The sequence below is a fragment of the Poecilia reticulata genome, linkage group LG3, assembly GCF_000633615.1.
Source record: "Poecilia reticulata strain Guanapo linkage group LG3, Guppy_female_1.0+MT, whole genome shotgun sequence".
Lineage (NCBI taxonomy): Eukaryota > Metazoa > Chordata > Actinopteri > Cyprinodontiformes > Poeciliidae > Poecilia > Poecilia reticulata.
The window spans coordinates 15090388-15108206 of NC_024333.1; the positions used below are offsets into that span (position 1 = coordinate 15090388).

Genomic DNA, 17819 nt, shown 5'->3' on the forward strand with positions numbered 1-17819 from the left:
ATTTAACAACTAGAAAATGGCAAAGAATAAGAATATTTTTTCCACTCTGACTGGCTGCTGTTAGGCCTACCGATTTTAAGTTGAATGTTCATTGCATTTTTTCTAGACGCCTGTGAAAATAATTTCAATTCCCATGGCTTTTTTGTTCTCTGTGAAATATTTTTTGATGATAAATACAGAAACAAGCATAAAAATCAAAACATCTACAATAGGGGTGTAGTGATACAATAATTTCACGATACGATACGATACGATACGATATTCGATATTCTGGTCACAATACAATATGTATCACGATATTTGTTGAGCGATACAATTCGATGCGATTCRGTGCATTTTTACAATTTTCTGAAAGATTTTAGAGGGACAGAGTGATTTTAGTGACATTTTGTGTTCCATAGACTTGAATTTAGTTAACTGAAAACTGATTAAAAGCACCAACTACACAATACCTGACTCTGATTGGACAGTTTAACAGTCTGCAGCTGGACAAAATAAATCAAAAATGCAGTGAGATAATTAGTTTCTGTCATTTAATTCATGTGGATTTGACATAAAACTCAAAAGTTTAAACGGTAATCCAGGAGAGTGGGGAGATTGTCAGCCTCTGTAGGCTCTCAATATGCAAATGATTGCATTTATGTTTTTTCTTTTGGACACYGTGGYTGCATTTTGGAGTAAAAATGCAGCCAGAAATGCAGTCTTTTGGACTATGGGGAAAAAGGCTTTTCTACCTTGGCTCCCGGAGTTAGCCGTGGCTGTAAGCTGTTTACTACTAGCTGCTAAAGTAGTGGCTCCGCCTCACCCCGTAGTGATCGACTCCCTGCAGCTACGCAACGCCGCTATTCCCCTGCTTGGGTCTCTGAGTAGCTGCCTCTCAAACTGCCAGGATCTCATAGTTCTCTCAGTTTCTGATACTCTTTGTCTGTTACTAATAAGAATGATCGATCAGCCATTGTTACCATGGAAATCCTCACTGCGCCGCGGATTCCAGCTGGGGTTTTTTTCCCTCTTCGTCTTCCTGCTCAAAACACAGCGCCGCTGCGCGCCCGCTTTGGATGTTATCAACCCATGTTCATTCTTCAGGTAATCCTTTATATAAAAAACAGAAACCGCCAAGCTAAAAACTAATTACGAAGTGAATGCTACCAGTCGAAATTTGCATTAATTTCGCGATCTCACTGCTTTTGCAGCTGCTCCATTCGCGCCGCTGCTCCTTTCCGCTTCTCAGTTCCGCTTCTCTTTCACGGTTACTAGCGCAACTTTACTTCGTTTCTCAGCAACAACATACAGCCCATCGTTATTTATTGAAGATTTTACATTGCCAAAAACTCAGGAATCTAATGTTTCGTTTCGTTTTGTACGTTTGGAAGCTCATTCCCTCTCACATAATCGGAAAAGCCGGGGAATGGCGGTGCTTTTGACATTTCTCTGACATTTGGAAAAATATGGTTTACTAATTTTAGCATAACTCCGGTTATACTTGGCCTWTTAACACAATTTAAAAACTGGTGTGTAGTTTATAATGTGCACTTTAAGCTCAAGTTGAAAGTGAGACTGAGGGAGGCGGAGTCTTGCTGCTACGCCGTAACAAACTAGACGTTAAAAAGAGCTATAAGGCTATGGACCCCTATGGTTTAACGGATCGATTCTCGCGGATGAAAAATCAATACTTTCCGAGGGCGGAAAATATCGATATATATATCGCCGAATCGATTTATTTATACAGCCCTAATCTACAATAGTGATAGTTATATTAATGATAAAATAATGGTCAGTGCAAGGTAGCCTGCAAATTCTTTGGTGGGGGGCGGTGAGGGACCTGGATGAAGACTAGGGGGGCGCTGGCCCAAAAAAGGTTGAGAAACACTGCTCTAGAGTATTCCCTAGAGTATTCTCTACTAATAGCATAATATTTAAAACCAAGTGTGGGATTTATGAAACTTCAATGAAGGGCGACTTCACAACTTTTATGACTTTGGATGACACTAGAATTGTTCTTTATTGAAGTTTCACAAATCAGATAAAGGTTTCACAAATCCCACACTTGGTTTGAAATATTCTGATTTGAGTTGAGAATAATCTAGTCCAGATTTGAAGAGTCTAGGTGTTGTAGTTTTTTAGCTAAAGTAAATTAAAGATGCTGATGGTAGGGTAAAATTAGGTGGAATTGCCCTTTAGCCATTTCCCAAATTGGAAGCAGCAATTGGAAACCAACTTCAGCTTCATCCAAGCAAGAGGGGCTAACATACAGTATAAGAAATCTATGGTTGGCATAAAATTAATCTAAAATTCATCATTTAATCAAATATTCTCATAAATGATGGTGGCGTTGGCTGTAGGAGTTTGCTTTGCAATCGGTGGGATGCCAGATCGATGCCTGGTCTACTGCTGAGATTTCAGTTTGGTGTATTAAAGGCATTATTAAAAAAGAAACCAAAATATCACACCAGCATTCTGTTCTTTGTAAAAATTACTTTTGCAGTCTTGTTTATGGTTTTACATTGTAGATAAAAATATCAGCAAAATTTGTAATTTTGGCTGATTAGTACTGTTAAGTTTAGGGTAATTAACTGCTGGCAATATTACAATATTTTTTTATGAACTTTACAATTACTTATATTTTTACAATATATTTGTGTATTTTCTACATTCATGACTGTCAAAATTACTTTAGGATATATGTTTATTGAGTTATGATAATTCCTTGTATTTTCTACGGTAGTATAATGCTTTGAATATTACGGTCAGTAACTGTTGGTGTTTCACAATTTTCTTACCGTAAAATTACGGAGTTTTTTTGCAGTGTTGACTTACGGCAATTCCATGTATTNAATTCCATGTATTTTCTACGGTAACAAAATGTTTTGGATATTACGGTCAGTAACTGTTGGTGTTTCACAATTTTCTACCGTACATTTACTGACTTTTTTTGCAGTTTCAACTTACGGGTAGTTCCATGTAATTTCTACGGTACTTAAATGTTTTTGGATATGATGGTCAAAAACTGTTGGTCTTTTACCGTTTTTTACCGTAAATTTACGGTAGACAGCGCTGCAGCCACTGCACATGGCAGGGATGAGAGTCCTCTTCTATCTGGATGACTTGCTTTTACTGGCTCGGTCCAGAGAGGAAGCCGCCATTCAGACCCAGAAGCAACTGGGAAAGAGTTTGGTTATTCCATCTCAGATGATCTTTTATTTGGGAGTGGAGCTGAACTCAGTTATGATGAGAACCAGAGCCCGATTGGCACAGCCGAGAATCGAGGCTCTGTCAGCACAGCTCCGCCATGTCAGGCCTCGCAGCATAATGACTGCTCTGTCAGTCATGCGGCTGCTGGGAATGTCAGCGACTTACGTTGTGATTCCACTGGGTTTGTTGCACATGAGACACCTCCAGAGACGGTTCGCTCGCCTGCGCATAGATCCTGTGTGTCAGAAGAGGCGCACAATCTCTGTTCCTCCTTCAGTGGGAGCCGATCTGACCCACTGGAGGAACCCCAGCATTCTGGCTGAAGGAGTTCCCCTCAGCAGACCCACGTCACACATATCGGTGTTCACAGACACATCCCTGTCGAGATGGGGAGGAACACGTCTGTCTCAGGTGGTTGGAGCACAGTGGCCAGACCACATGTCTATTCACATAAATATGCTGGTGGAGCTCCTCACGGTGCTGAAGGTGACTCAACACTTTGATCCTCTGCTGCAGGGTCAGCTTGTGGATCATGTTCTGATCCACACGGACAACAGAGTGGCAGCAACCTACATAAATCGCCAGAGGCGTGCGGTTCGCTCAGCTGTTAAACATCGTTTCCCAGTCTGCAGCAACTGGTGTCAGGTCGACCGTGGAAGCTGCCGTGGAGGGAGGACGCGCTCTTCCAGGCCGGGGCAGCGATCAGGAGCCACCCAGAAATAGGCCAGCATCTCTGGGTCTGGCGGCTGAACGGGAGCACCCAGGGAGGCTCGGTCTCCCTCAGGATGTGCTGCTCACCATTCAGGGCGCATGAGCCGCTTCTACCAGCGTTATATGCTTCGAAGTGGTCAGTCTTTCAACGCTGCTGCGCGGGAGTGGGCGTGGAGCCCATTTCATGTCCTTTAGGCTGTGTGCTGTCATTTCTCCAGCAACTGATGGACAGAAATTTAGCTTTCAGCACCATTAAAGCATATGCTGCAGCTATTTCCTCCTGCCATGAGGGTTTTGGTGACAGAACGGTCTTCAACCACCCGCTGATGAAGCGGTTTCTGAGAGGTGTCACACCCATTTGCTCCTCTATGGGATTAGACCCTGTTCCTGCGCGCTCAGGTTAAAGCTCCATTTGAGCCTTTAAATCAGACTCTTCTTGAGTTCCTGTCTTTTAGAACTGCTTTGCTGTTGGCCCTTTTACGTCTGTAAAGAGAGTGAGCAGTTTTCCGCTCTCTGTTGCTGCCTCTTGTTTCTGAATATGAGCCGACGGCAGCTCAGCTGTGCTGCGTCCAAATCCTGTTTTTACTCCTAAACGCTGCATCTCATCTTCTCTGTCCCGTGCGCGCGCTCTCGTTATGTGGCACGCACATCTGCACTGCGTCGCTCTCAGCGTCTGTTCGCGCATTAAAGAGATAACTCAGTGGGACGTCCTCTGTGCGCCCAGCGTCTTTCTCACTGGTTGTGAAAAGCCATCTCACAGGCTTATATTTCTTTTGGATTGGATCCTCCAGAGAATCTGTGAGCTCACTCCACCAGAGGGATTTCATCCGTGGAGGTTTGCTCACATTTGTAACAAAATGCAGAAAGTGGGTGTCAAGAGTTCTGCGTGGAGGAATGTCTGTGGAGGACATTTGCACGGCAGCTTCCTGGTCATCTCCGTGCTCATTTATTCGGTTTGACCGGTGTAATGTTTCCATGTTCTCTGTGACCCATTCTGTCCTTAGAATAAGGCGTGGACTGACAGAATAATTATTTTTGTTTCGTTTATTTACAAAGCATTTGAGAACATGGTTGTCCAAAGTGCTGTATAATAAGTTACGTGTTCTGTTCATCTTTACATTGTTACAGTTCGTAACCTTGCTCCTGTTCACAGCAGCAGGTCTCTTTATATCAACCTTTCTGACCAGAGCCTATTCTCCTCTCTGGTCTTCTGCTGTATGGGAGGCCGGGAGTGCGTAATTACGCAATCTACGCTGAGACTGTTTTTTGTTATATGCGAGCAGATGCTTCATGGTGGTGGTCTGGATGGACCCAGTGAGGCATAGACTACATACTGCTTCGCCATTAACCCACTAGCTATAGCCTTAAAGGACGAAGGCTATACCAAATAGAACGTTGGTTACGTATTGTAATCCCAGATTCTATGAGTATAGGCGCAGCCCTTGAAGCTGTGGGCTTCACTGGTTCCTAAATAGCTGAAGAAAAAGGCTGTTAGGGAGCTGTTTGTCCAGTCTGACCGTTATTTATACAGACCAGGGTGGTGGGGCCCACCCAGCAGGTGGGCGTGGACTAAGCTTTTTTCAGTGCTGCGCTGTGCACGAGGGATAGACCCACTAGCGATAGCCTTAAAGGGCTGTGCCTATACTCATAGAATCTGCGGTTACAATACGTAAACAACGTTTGTCCCACAATAAGTAGATTGTGTAGTGGGAAAATTTATGGTTACTATGATTATTAGCTGAATCATTGCATAGCAGTATTAAGATCCTTGTGTGATGCATTAGCTCATGAAAGAGATTTCTGAAGCAGGTTCTCTGGCCTTAACATTACAATTAAGTCATTGAATTGTTTCTTTCTTTTTGTTTCCTGGCTCCTAGTGAAGAAGACACGTGTGCCTGCTGTCTAGTCCGCTGTATGTTCTGTAATCAAGTAGATTATCAAACTATGCGATCGGAATGAAACTCTCCCTATAAAACTGTAAGCTGTGTTCTGCTCGGGACTCTTTCTCCTGAATGCGTTCAGTTAGCAGAGACTTCAAACACTGTTAAGTCTTCAAATAAATACTGATTAAGAATATATTCTTTCTCTGGTTCTTGAAAGTTTTGCCTCATTCTTTGTTAAAGGAAAATTTCCACAACAGTTGTCAGCTCTGTGCGCCTTTATTGTTGTGTCCTTGGGCAAGACACTTCACACGCCTACCCTGCTGGTCAGAGGGCCCGGTGACACATGATGCCTCTGTCAGACTAACCCAGGACAGATGTGACTACCAGTTCAGAGAAGGATAGACTAAAGTAAAATACAAAACTGTTTAAGTGAAGTAGTCATTTAAAAAGAATGACTAACAAGTCATTCTTGTTAGTCATTCAGGTGCTAGAGGAGAAGGAAGGATGAGCCTGCTATGAACTGACAAACAGACGGTGCAACAGATTTCAGCTTTGTCTCATTCTGTATCAGCACGGCATCACGTTGTCCCCATTTTACCGAGCGCTTCCCATAGGGAAAGGTGCCAAGTTGATGGTGGAGATGGTTCAGTACGCCCAGTAACAGTGGAGTGGGTCTCCTTGACTGGCTTCTCAGATCAAAATTGCTTTAGAAGGCTTGACAATCAGAAATACTGTGCAATTTTAGACAAACAGAGCAGAGTCATCAGGGCAAAACAAGAGGAAGAATATAACAAACAGCAGAAACGGCTCACCACACACAATCAAGCCACATCACATTATAATGCTGATCATTTCTACGGCCCTTTATGTTCCTCTGTAAGAGTTCACTTTACCTGAGTAGTTGACACATTTTTTGGTAAAACTGCGAGTTCAATGTACAAAAAATCCTGATATGATCAGCTGCTTATTTTAAATTGTTAGCATTACTTTTGGTAGACCGTCAGCTTTCATTACACTACCTGTTCGGTGAGAAAAGAGGGCTTATACGCCCCATCAGTAGAAGTGTTGCCTGTCCCCCGCATGGACTTCATATGGGAGACCGCCATACGTAGTATGGTTAGCTTATCGGGCTTTCGGGCCAGGGCACTACAGGTAGGGACCATGTCTGACAGCTCAGTGATGTACTGGGTCATTTTGTTACGCCGGCGTCGTTCAATCTCACTGTGGTTCTCTCTAAAACAGAGGAAAGAAAAGAATACACAGCTAATGACTGTAGAATCATACCTACCTCCAATTTAACTGACACAGATTCTCAACAGCTTTATATCATGTCATCTCATATCATCCTTTAGGTGTTAAAACTAAATGTTTCAAAGTTAGTTAAACAGTAATAATTACTGAGGCACAACTCCATCAGACAAAAAGAGATTCATTTATGGAGTGAATCGTCTCAAAATATCTGTGCGTGTGTAAAAAGATTTGTGCGTGTGTAAAAATATCTGTGCGTGTATAATACTGGATTTGTAAACCTTAAAAATAAAATAAACCTTCTCCTACGCCTATAAATGTTGAAAAAGTGCACACAAACAAAACTGCATTTACACACAGATCCGGTTACGAGTGCACAAGTATTTTTGAGACTCATTTCACGCTTAGGGGAAGCTCCCAGATTTGTGTGGAGATGTTGCGTTTACATGCTAGTAAAAGCTGGGACATCTGAGTTTTGCTCTGAGTCTAATGTTTTTATCCTCTGACGTTTCTCACTGTGCTTGTGCCGAAGTGGCAAATACGTTAGTTTGGTGGAAAATGGTATATCTCAGCACTTTCTTATATCCATCCATCCATCCATCCATTTTCTTGCACCCTTGTCCCTTAATGGGGTCGGGAGGGTTGCTGGTGCCTATCTCCAGCTAACGTTTCGGGCGAGAGGCGGGGTACACCCTGGACAGGTCGCCAGTCTGTCGTAGGGCAACACAGAGACACACAGGATACACAACCATGCACACACACACTCACACCTACGAGCAATTTGGAGAGGCCAATTAACCTAACAGTCATGTTTTTGGACTGTGGGAGGAAACCGGAGTACGCGGAGAAAACCCACGCATGCGCAGGGAGAACATGCAAACTCCATGCAGAGAGACCTCAGGCCGGGAATCGAACCCAGAACCTTCTTGCTGCAAGGCAACAGCTCTACCAACTGCGCCACTGTGCAGCCCCACTTTCTTATAATATCCTAAAATTATTTATAGACATATTGTGTATTTTTGAGCGGTAGAGGAGACTAGGTGGTCTGAAAAAGGACCACTGAGTGGCGGAATGATCCGCTGGCCGGAAAAATAGCCAGGCAAAGCCAGATCAGCCCGGTGGTCTAAAGTAAGTAGGAGCTAAACCTGCAGGTTTTGCTCTCCGATTATAATGAGACATGGAGTAATTATAAATGATTTCAGATAACGTTTTATATGTCTGGTATTTTGATACTCTGGCCTCCTCATATGTTTCTGTTAGCAGGAGCTAATGTTTATGCTATGCTACAGTTAAATCCGTGGATTTTTACTGTCACTCTAAGCACAGTTTGATCTTCTATCTTCAGTCTTAACTTTAACCCAGGTTGATCTAGTTTTATGATGCCGAAGTCGGCAAGCATCGTCAGGAGTTTATGGCATTTATGGATGTTGGTCACTATCACTTCATTACTGCTTGCTTCAGCAGTAATGAAGGAAGACCGGGACCTGCAGAAACATAATCTGCTGCTAGACTTTATTCACCATAACAAAATGAAAGGTACTTCATTTATGTTGACTTTTCAACATATTTAAGGATTTAGTCTAATGTTCACACATAGGCCTGTCAGAATAATCAATAAATCAATTAATCGAATGATAAAGTAAAACAAACTCAATCATTTCCATTGCCACGAGTTATCGTTTCTTTTTTTCTTTCTACCAAAAACTGGAAGATAAAAGTCCTCAGTTTGGTACTTTTCAAAATAAAGTCTAACCGAGACCAATTTTGTTTAAAAAGACTTCAAAATTCATTAGTTTTATTTATTCTGGATATTAAAAATGTCTTCCAGTCCCAGTGTTAAATGTGCATTAGAATTTAAAGTTTAATGACCTTTGAGAATGTGTTCTTGCATTATTATTTCGTCATTACCATTATATTACTTTAAAAAATGGTATCAAAAGAACTATATTATCGTTTGTTGAGAATGTCTGGAACAATTTATCGTGTGATAATGCAGTATAGTAAAAATGTTTCATGGTGACAGACCTATTCACACATCCTCCAGAATCTTCAGATTAAACTGTTTGTGTCTGGATCTCTGAAATCCACAAAGACCCCATTTCATTGGCTCTTAAACAAATATATACCTCGTCTGCAATCCAGGACAAACCTGCTGTTCCTGTTCGTCTTCATTTCAAGTTGATTAATGTAGATGGTAAAATATATTCAGATGGTTTCGTAAATTTCTTAATTGATATTTTAACACAATTGACAGCTAATAAACACATACTTAAGAAAATAAATATTTTATGCATTTATTTAAAGTACCACTGCAAAAATAGCCTTCACAGCAAAACATTTAATGCATAAACATTTGATCGACATAAAAAGAAACATTTCTACATACATTGTGATGATTCAAGTAATGTTCTGTCACAGTCAGGTTTGTCAGTGCATCAGCTGTTCAGGAAAATCAACATAATTTTTCTAACACTGTCTATTTGTACTTTTCTCTGCATCTTCAGACAATCTGCAGCTGAGATTCTGGGAGGTTCAACACCAAAACCTGAAGCTTCAAACTGAGCAGTCGATTAGACCGAGGCGCCTTTCAAACTACAGTAGTTAACCTGCTCTGTTGGTAGACATTAGGGGGTCTCCTCAATCTGTACAGACTGACCTTGGTTGTATTTGAATACACAGCTTTACGGTGTTTTCTTTTGTTAATTGATTATAGCAAATATTTGAACATCCATGTAAGTTTTAGGACATTTCATTGTTAACTTTAGGTAGCTGTGAATCCACCCGTTAATCTGAACCTATTTTGTTAAAGATTCAACAGATTTGTTGCATTCTTAAATATTTAATCTGTCCTTTGTGTGCAGTGAAATGAACATTAAAGTTAATTCAGGAAATACTTTTGTCATCTTCTTTCTACAGTATAAATCGAATGATGCCTCTATTAAAATGATATATTTGTAACATCAAACATTTTTTGTCATAAAGCAGTGGTTAAACTATGGCTAAATGTTTGTAATTTACTTTCAACAAATGGAAACCATTATGGTATTAAAGTAGAGATACTATGAATACTCCTCATCTACCTCAACACAGGTAAAGTTTCCACTGTATGCAAGTGAATGTGATTACGATTGAATGAAAATTGTACAGCAGGGCTTCAACTTCAGTTCATAAGGGTTGGTGTCCCCCAACCTTTAGATGTCTCTTCTTTAACGCACCTGAGTCAAATGATTCCATGACTCTGGAGAACTTGACTGTCCTAAGCAGCCATTTAATTCAGGTGTTTTGGACCAGGACATATCTAAATGTTGCAGGACACCAGACATCGATGCCTGGATCTGAGGATCCTGTTAGAGGATCAGTGTGTTCCTGCTGCAGCTCAATTGGATCAGAAGGTAGACGAGATCTGAAAGATACTGATACTCCAGAAAGTGAAATAACACCAGACCCAATCCATCAGTCAGCCGTTTTGTCCTGGGTAGAGATAAATATAAAATGTTATTTATACACATAGAAAGTAAATACATTAGAATCGAATGGCAATTTTTTTCACTTAATTATATTCACTTAGTGAATAAAGTAAAAGGCAAATCAGAATATCTCACAAACTATATATACAAATATCAGTCAGCAACATGACTTAGGAATTTGATTGGAACCTTTTGGGCAAAACAGAAACTGTAAGAACCACCCAGAGATAATGTTTATGGATTAAAGACTCAAACTGCGCTGAGTGTGACAGTAAAAATCCACGCTTAGCTGCGAACAGCTAAAGTAGCATAGCTGACAAACATTAGCTCCCGCTAACAGAAACATATGACGAGGGCAGAGTATCAAAATACTAGACGTATAGAACGTAACCTGAAATCATTTATAATTACTCCATGTCTCATTATAATCGGAGGGCAAAGCCTGCAGGTTTAGTTCCTACTTACTTCAGAGGACAGATCACCGGGACGCTCCATCTTGCTTCTGGGTTTGCCTGGTTAATTTTCCGGCCAACAAACCATTCCGCCACCAGTGGTCCTTTTTCAGACCACTTAGTCTCGTGTACCGCTCAAAAATGCACAATATGTCTATAAATAATTTTAGGATATTATAAGAAAGTGCTGAGATATACCGTTTTCCACCAAACTAACATATTTGCCACTTCGGCACAAGCACAGTGAGAAACGTCAGAGGATAAAAACACTAGACGCAGAGTAAAACTCAGATGACCCAGCTTTTACTAGCATGTAAACACACCAATCTACACACAAATCTGGGAGCTTCCCCGAAGCGTGAAATTAATCTCAAAAATACTTGTGCACTCGTAACCGGATCTGTGTGTAAATGCAGTTTTGTGTGTGTGTACCAGGTGATTTGTGTGTACTTTTTCAACATTTATAGGAGTAGGAGAAGGTTTATTTTATTTTTAAGGTTTACAAATCCAGTATTATACACGCACAGATATTTTTACACACGCACAAATCTTTTTACAAACGTACAAATCTTTTTACGCACACACAAATCTTTTTACACACACACACAAATCTTTTTACATGCGCACAAATCCTTTTACGCACACACAAATATTTTACACACGCACAAATCTTTTTACACGCGCACACATATTTTGAGACTATTTTTACTCCATATTAATTGCATTTAAATATTTACGTGAGAAGTGCAACTATTTAAAAACATGACCTAGAATTACCTCAGGTGGATATCTTCCAGAGTCAACTGCTTTGAATATTTATTTGAAGAATGATCAAAATGTCATACAAACTCATATTTTAAAGTATTGGAACATTGTCTGAGTTAGATATGCTTAGTTTAGTGTTCAAGAGTCCTTACCATTGACATTTTTACATTTCTCCAACTCAGACTGAGATTATTTATCTGTGTTAGGATCCTGTGCTTTGAGGTTTGTTTATTCTGTGTTCCTTAGTCTCTTTCTGGCTTTTCTTTTACTTTAGTTTAGTCCTTTCTGAGTGATTCTAGCTTATCATTTACATGTCTTGAGCCTAGTTATTCTTTGTTTTTCTAGTTTAGTTTCTTAGGTATAGATATTCCTTAATGTTAGATTTATTTCCTAGTTCCCTGTGTACTCTCCCTCACACCATGTGTCACTTTCTTAATTTTTTGAAAATTATTTATTATTGTTTCTTAAATGTTCAAATCAACATGCAGCCCAAGCCTGTGTGCTATCAGGTCCTCTTCAAAACCTCAGTAAACAATGACACAAGCTGCACAAAAACCATGAATGATGCAAACTCAAAAAAATCACAAATACAAAAAAGAAACGCAAACAAAAATACTGGCAATCACAGGAAATAGGAAGGGAAAATGCTACAAAGAAAAACAACAGCATGTATGAAGTGCTGAAATCTCGCTCCACAAAATGGAAATGCTCCACACCTCTAGGGAGAGTCGACCAATAGATTTGTAGGGGACAAGATTCTCAGTAAAATATTCTCACTATTGCACCTTTTCCACAGGCTCTACTTCAGTAGCCCTGCTCTACTCAGACCAGGCCTGGCTTGGCTCTACTACAGGGTTACCACCTGTCTCATAAAATACGGAATCACCCCATATTTGGCTGTTAAATGTTCCATCTCGAATTGAATCGATACGGGACATGATTTGCTCCGTATTTCTATAAATGTCAGATAGACATGTCTGTTGCACACATATGAACACCAAGTGTAACAATAATGACGAAAATAGAACACGGAAAATATTAAAGTCAGCTAAATTCTCATAGAGGGAACTATAAAGGACCCCCAGAACACTACAGACCGACACTGTTGTGGTTGCCTAGAGAAGGACATTACACAGCTGCGGGGAGCTGCTGTTAACCCGCGTCTTTTTAACCCTTTTATGGCTACAATTATAAAGGTTCGCATGAGCTTATTTTTTATATTTTTGGATGCTGCACAGCCATTATTTGTAGCATTTCAATAACCAATACATCAATAAAATCCTCAAATCCAGGTCTTTCACAATGTATATCTTAGTAATCCATAACAACTAAATAAAATGCTAAAAACTGCAAAGAAAAATCCCAAAAACGTAATTCGGTTCATAATTTCTTTCCAATATATTGCAAATATAACAATTTCCTATCCATATCTATCCATCCATTCCATCCATCCATCCTGCCAAAAAGTTTTTTGCGTCAGTTAAAATTGGAATTGGCGAGTCAGGCTTTTTAAAGATTGGTCATCATGGATTGGCCAGAAAACTGCAATCTGTGCACCCCTGGCTTGCATCGTTCATGTGTTTCCTGTTAATTTTGTCATTTGCACCTCTCAGCCACTGTAGATTTGTCTTTGACGCCACCCATTTACACTGACTTTATAGATTCTGACACTGAATCTATTAATATTGATTGTAGACCACTTGTTCAGTCACTTATTTTATTCTTTTCTACATGGAGCTATAATGAAACCAACTGAAATATCTTAAATGGGGACTGTTCTGTTGTTTACACCATGCTAACTAGAGACCTACGCTGCTCTTAACTTTGTTACATCAACTGTTTCCACTATTTCAACAGTCTCTGCGTTGTGTTTTCAAGTTGGTTTCAAACATTTATCCTAGTGTATTTCTGATGGTGAAAAATATAAATAGGAGAAATAACTTGTTCCTATCGATGTCACAGGAGGCTCACAAAAAGTAAAAAAATATTTTCTTATTTTAGTTAGCTGTAGCCATTTGTACAATTGAAGATCCGATCCATGCTGCTTGCTTTCACTGCTCTCACCTTGAAAATTTGCTGGGTCCCTCACCATCCTCATCGTCAAAGTCCATTCTGTAAAATAAAATAGAATGACAGTTATTCAATTCATTAAATCTAGCTGCCAACTTATGGCACTTTGAATTATTTTATTTATGCTTGAATTCATTTCAATGTACTTAAAAAGACAAATAGACCCAATATCTATGTTCAAATATTTAATTCAAATCCTGTATCTAGTCAGAATGATGTTAATGAACAATTAAGTTCAGCCAGAACTTAAACAAAAAACTGGATAGGCTGAACAAGTTTTGTAGTTGTAGCTAAAATCAATAATATTGTAGTGACAATATTAGGCAAAGGTTAATTTCTACTGAACTGCATCTGTACTTATCCATTTAAATCTCAGTTCTGCATTTGATTCAGTCAATCTGGTTTTTCAGTATTCAAGTAAAAGGGCTACGTATAAGTGCACACAGCATTTTTATATTTTTATTTGTAAAAGATGCTAAAAACCCATCCATCCATTCATAATCCTACACGCTTATCCCTAGTGGAGTTGCTATGGGTGCTGGTGCCTATCTCTAGCGATCAACGGGTGAGAGGCGGGATCTCCCTGGACAGGTCATCAATCCATTCAGATGTTAAAACTATTTGTAATTTTTCTTCCAATTCATAATTACTCATAAGTACTTATAAGTTACAAAGTAATGCTAAACTTCTTTTTGTTTAATCACATAAAATCCAAGTGATACATTAATTAATCGCAGAATGCCAGGTTTGAAGGGTATATTTTTGTAGGATTCTGTATAAATTTCGGATTTTTTCTTCTGTGCTAGAAAAGAAAGTGTTTCAGCAACAGAGCAGAACTAAAGACACTTACCCTCCTGATCTCCTCTTCCCACCGCGGCCTGACACGGCACCTGCCATTCTCACCTGGCCACTCCCAACTCCTCCAGGCATCGCTACCGGACCTGGCAGCTCACTGGCTATTTCTACAGCATGCAACAATTAAGAGCAGAGGACACAATATAACAAATATAACAAACATGTTTCACCCAAAATGAGCAAATCTTAAATTTTACACGAACTCTTTAAGAAATCCCATTGTTGATCCAAAAACATTGCTTAATGTTAATGCAGCTTGTGTTATCTTTTCAACAGAAAAGTGATATTAATATTTAGTAGATCCTCCTTTTGCGAAAATAACAGCCTCTAGTCACTTCCTGCAGCTTTTAATGAGTTCCTGGATCATGGGTGAAGGTATTTTTGACCATTCTTCTTTGCAAAACAATTCCAGTTCAGTTAAGTTGATGTTTGCTGAGCATGGACAGCCCGCTTCAAATCATCCCACAGATGTTCAATGATGTTCATGTCTGGGGATTGGGATGGCTATCCAGAACATTGTAATTGTTCCTCTGCATGAATGCCTGAGTATATTTGGAGCGGTGTTTTGGATAGTTGTCTTGCTGAAATATCCATCCCCTGCAAAACTTTAACTTCATAACTGATTCTTGAACATTATTCTCAAGAACCTGCTGATATTGAGTGGAATCCATGAGACCATCAACTTTAACAAGATTCCCAGTGCTGGTATTGGCCACACAGCTCCAAAGCATGATGAAACCTCCACTAAATTTTACAGCAAGTATTTTTCTTGGAATGCAGTGTTTTTTTCTCCCACCATGCATAACATCTTTTTTACGACCAAACAACTCAATCTTTGTTTCATCAGTCCTCTGCACCTTATTAAGGACATAATAAGGACAGCCTCTAATGGTACAGGCTCTGCCTTTGCATATCTCAAGCGACTTTGTGGTGTGCTTGCAGAAAAGGCTTCCATCGCATTACTCTCCCATACACCTTCTCCTTGTGAAAAGTGCGCTGAATTGTTGAACGATGCACAGTAACACCATCTGCAGCAAGATGATGCTGCAGTTCTTTGGAGGTGGTCTGTGGATTGTCCTGGACAGTTCTCACCATTCTTCATCTCTGCCTCAAAGCTGATTATCAATGCTGCTAAATTTGATTTTAAATGGTTTCAGCATACATAAAAGAATTTAAATTGTTTAACATTTAAATGTAAGATTTTAAGGAGCTAGCAAGTTTACTTTGTAAAAGCTCATAAAACAATCTTTATAGTTAGATTGTTTTGTTACCATAGCTAAAATCTAATTCTATGAGTTTACATTGATTTAACATTTAGTTGTTGCAGCATTTTCATCAAAAGACACAAAATAAAAATTAATTATTATATACTGAGTTAAAAAAAAAAAACTTCCCACAAGAGGATTTTAACTTCTCTGCGTATTATTACTTGCAGGAAACAATTGACATGATGCCAGCTCCGCCCCCATGCAGACGTGGTGTTGGGATCCGGAGGTTCTGTTAGTGTTTTTCCACCAGAGGGCGCCCGAGGCTGTTCCACCTGAGGGCGTGTGTTAGCGTCTGCTGTTCACCGAGACCTATTCCGTCATCTGGAGGAGTATAATTGGAGGAGGCTGCCGACACATCTCTGCCAGAGTAATAGCCAATATGACCCTTTGCACAGGCTCGCCTAGTGCTCAACCTCTGACCAAGATCTGTTCCTGTATTCTGATCTCCCTGTGTCTCTATAATCCCTGTGACGCCCTGGCATTTCCTGGTGTAGCCAAGAAGCTTGGCTTTCTGAAACCACTCCTCGAGACATTGTGAGTGTTACCCATTAGATGCCCGAGTCCTCCAAACCGTTCCAAACCTCTCCTGGATCATCAAGTCGGCAGCTTACCTCCGAGAAAGGACCCTCCAGCTCCACGTCTTACCTGTCCGCCCTCCAATGCTGCCTCTGCGCTCATTCCACCGCTCCACTGACGAGCCCCGGATCCTCAGAAGCCCCCTCCCGGTCCAGATCCTCCAAACAAGGAAGTTATCAAACTTACCGCTCCGTTCTGCAAAATCCCAGTTACCCTGAACTCACCATCTCTGTCCTCCGTAGAAATCCTGAGCTCCAGTCTGACGCCCATCTGGACCAAACCCCTGCACTGTCACTTGCTCATTGTATAATAAACCTTTCAATTCAATTTCTGTCTCCGGAGTGTGTTCTGCATGTGGGTTAGAAAGCTCAACACCAACATGACACGTGGAGCATGTTGGTGCTCCACGTGTCATGTACCTCATTCCAAGGTATTCGTCAGCAACTGATCAATGGCAGTCACAATTTCTCAGAAAGAGTATGTCCCTTATCTAAATGAACTGACTTCGATGATATTGACAGTGTTTATCATAGCAAACTATACCATATGTTAGTCAGCACGAAGGTAACCGGTAGTAAGCATACAATTTTTTATCATTATAGTGATAGTCAAATCAAGCCCTGTAGCAGTTAATTAGGCAATTAAATAAACACAAGTTAATTAAAAAAAATAAAATAAAAAACAAATATGACCCTTTGCACGTGACGTCACTCTCTCCACCATGATGGATGTCCAAATCTATGCTCTCCTGTATATAAAGCCTGTCAAAATAAGTACATGTGGTAGCCTAATATCGCTTTTATTTAGTTGATTTCACAGTAAAATGGTCACAAGGTGCTGCGCAATAGCTGTGTGAAGCTGACACCCCACCCACGTCAAAAAATCCAGCTAATAGTCTGAATGGTTAGTGCTCCGTTTGTGCAGGTTTGTGCCGTTAAAATTTTTGTTTGTGCAGTTTTGGTTTCTGAGATATTAAACATTATTTTTTAGGTCATCTAGAGTTCACCATCCCCCCATATCTCTCCAAAACAAACCAAAGTGGGCTAATTCGTTAGTGCTCCGTTTGTGCAGGTTTGTGCCGTTAAAATTTTTGTTTGTGCAGTTTTGGTTTCTGAGATATTAAAAGTTATAATTTTGGCAGATGACGTCACCGTCACCCTATCATGTTCCAAATCAAACCTAAGTGTGGGCTACTTCTTTTAATTCTTCAGATTCTCAGCTGTTGTACAATGTGTACATTTTGTTTTGAACTTCAATAAAGACTTAGAACAAGAAAAAATGTGTCTCATTTCAAGAAATGTTTTAAGATAGCAATGTTTTTTCACGAACGTA

At 40.1% G+C, this 17819-nt stretch overlaps 1 protein-coding gene across 3 annotated transcripts in view; it reads right to left on the reverse strand.

The window, feature by feature from the left end:
- The window catches only part of arnt2 (aryl-hydrocarbon receptor nuclear translocator 2), a 165462-nt gene that overhangs the window by 123183 nt on the left and 24460 nt on the right, over window positions 1–17819 (reverse strand). For 2 of the 3 annotated variants that reach the window (XM_008405011.2, XM_008405010.2), the window contains exons 2-4: window positions 14639–14750; window positions 13783–13830; window positions 6806–7019 (exon numbers count right to left, since the gene is read on the reverse strand). In XM_008405011.2, the coding sequence (XP_008403233.1) occupies window positions 6806–7019; window positions 13783–13830; window positions 14639–14750 (374 nt within the window). Of the gene's footprint in view, window positions 1–6805; window positions 7020–13782; window positions 13831–14638; window positions 14751–16556; window positions 16639–17819 lie in introns of those variants that run through there. The other variant, XM_008405012.2, reaches the window with a different exon arrangement.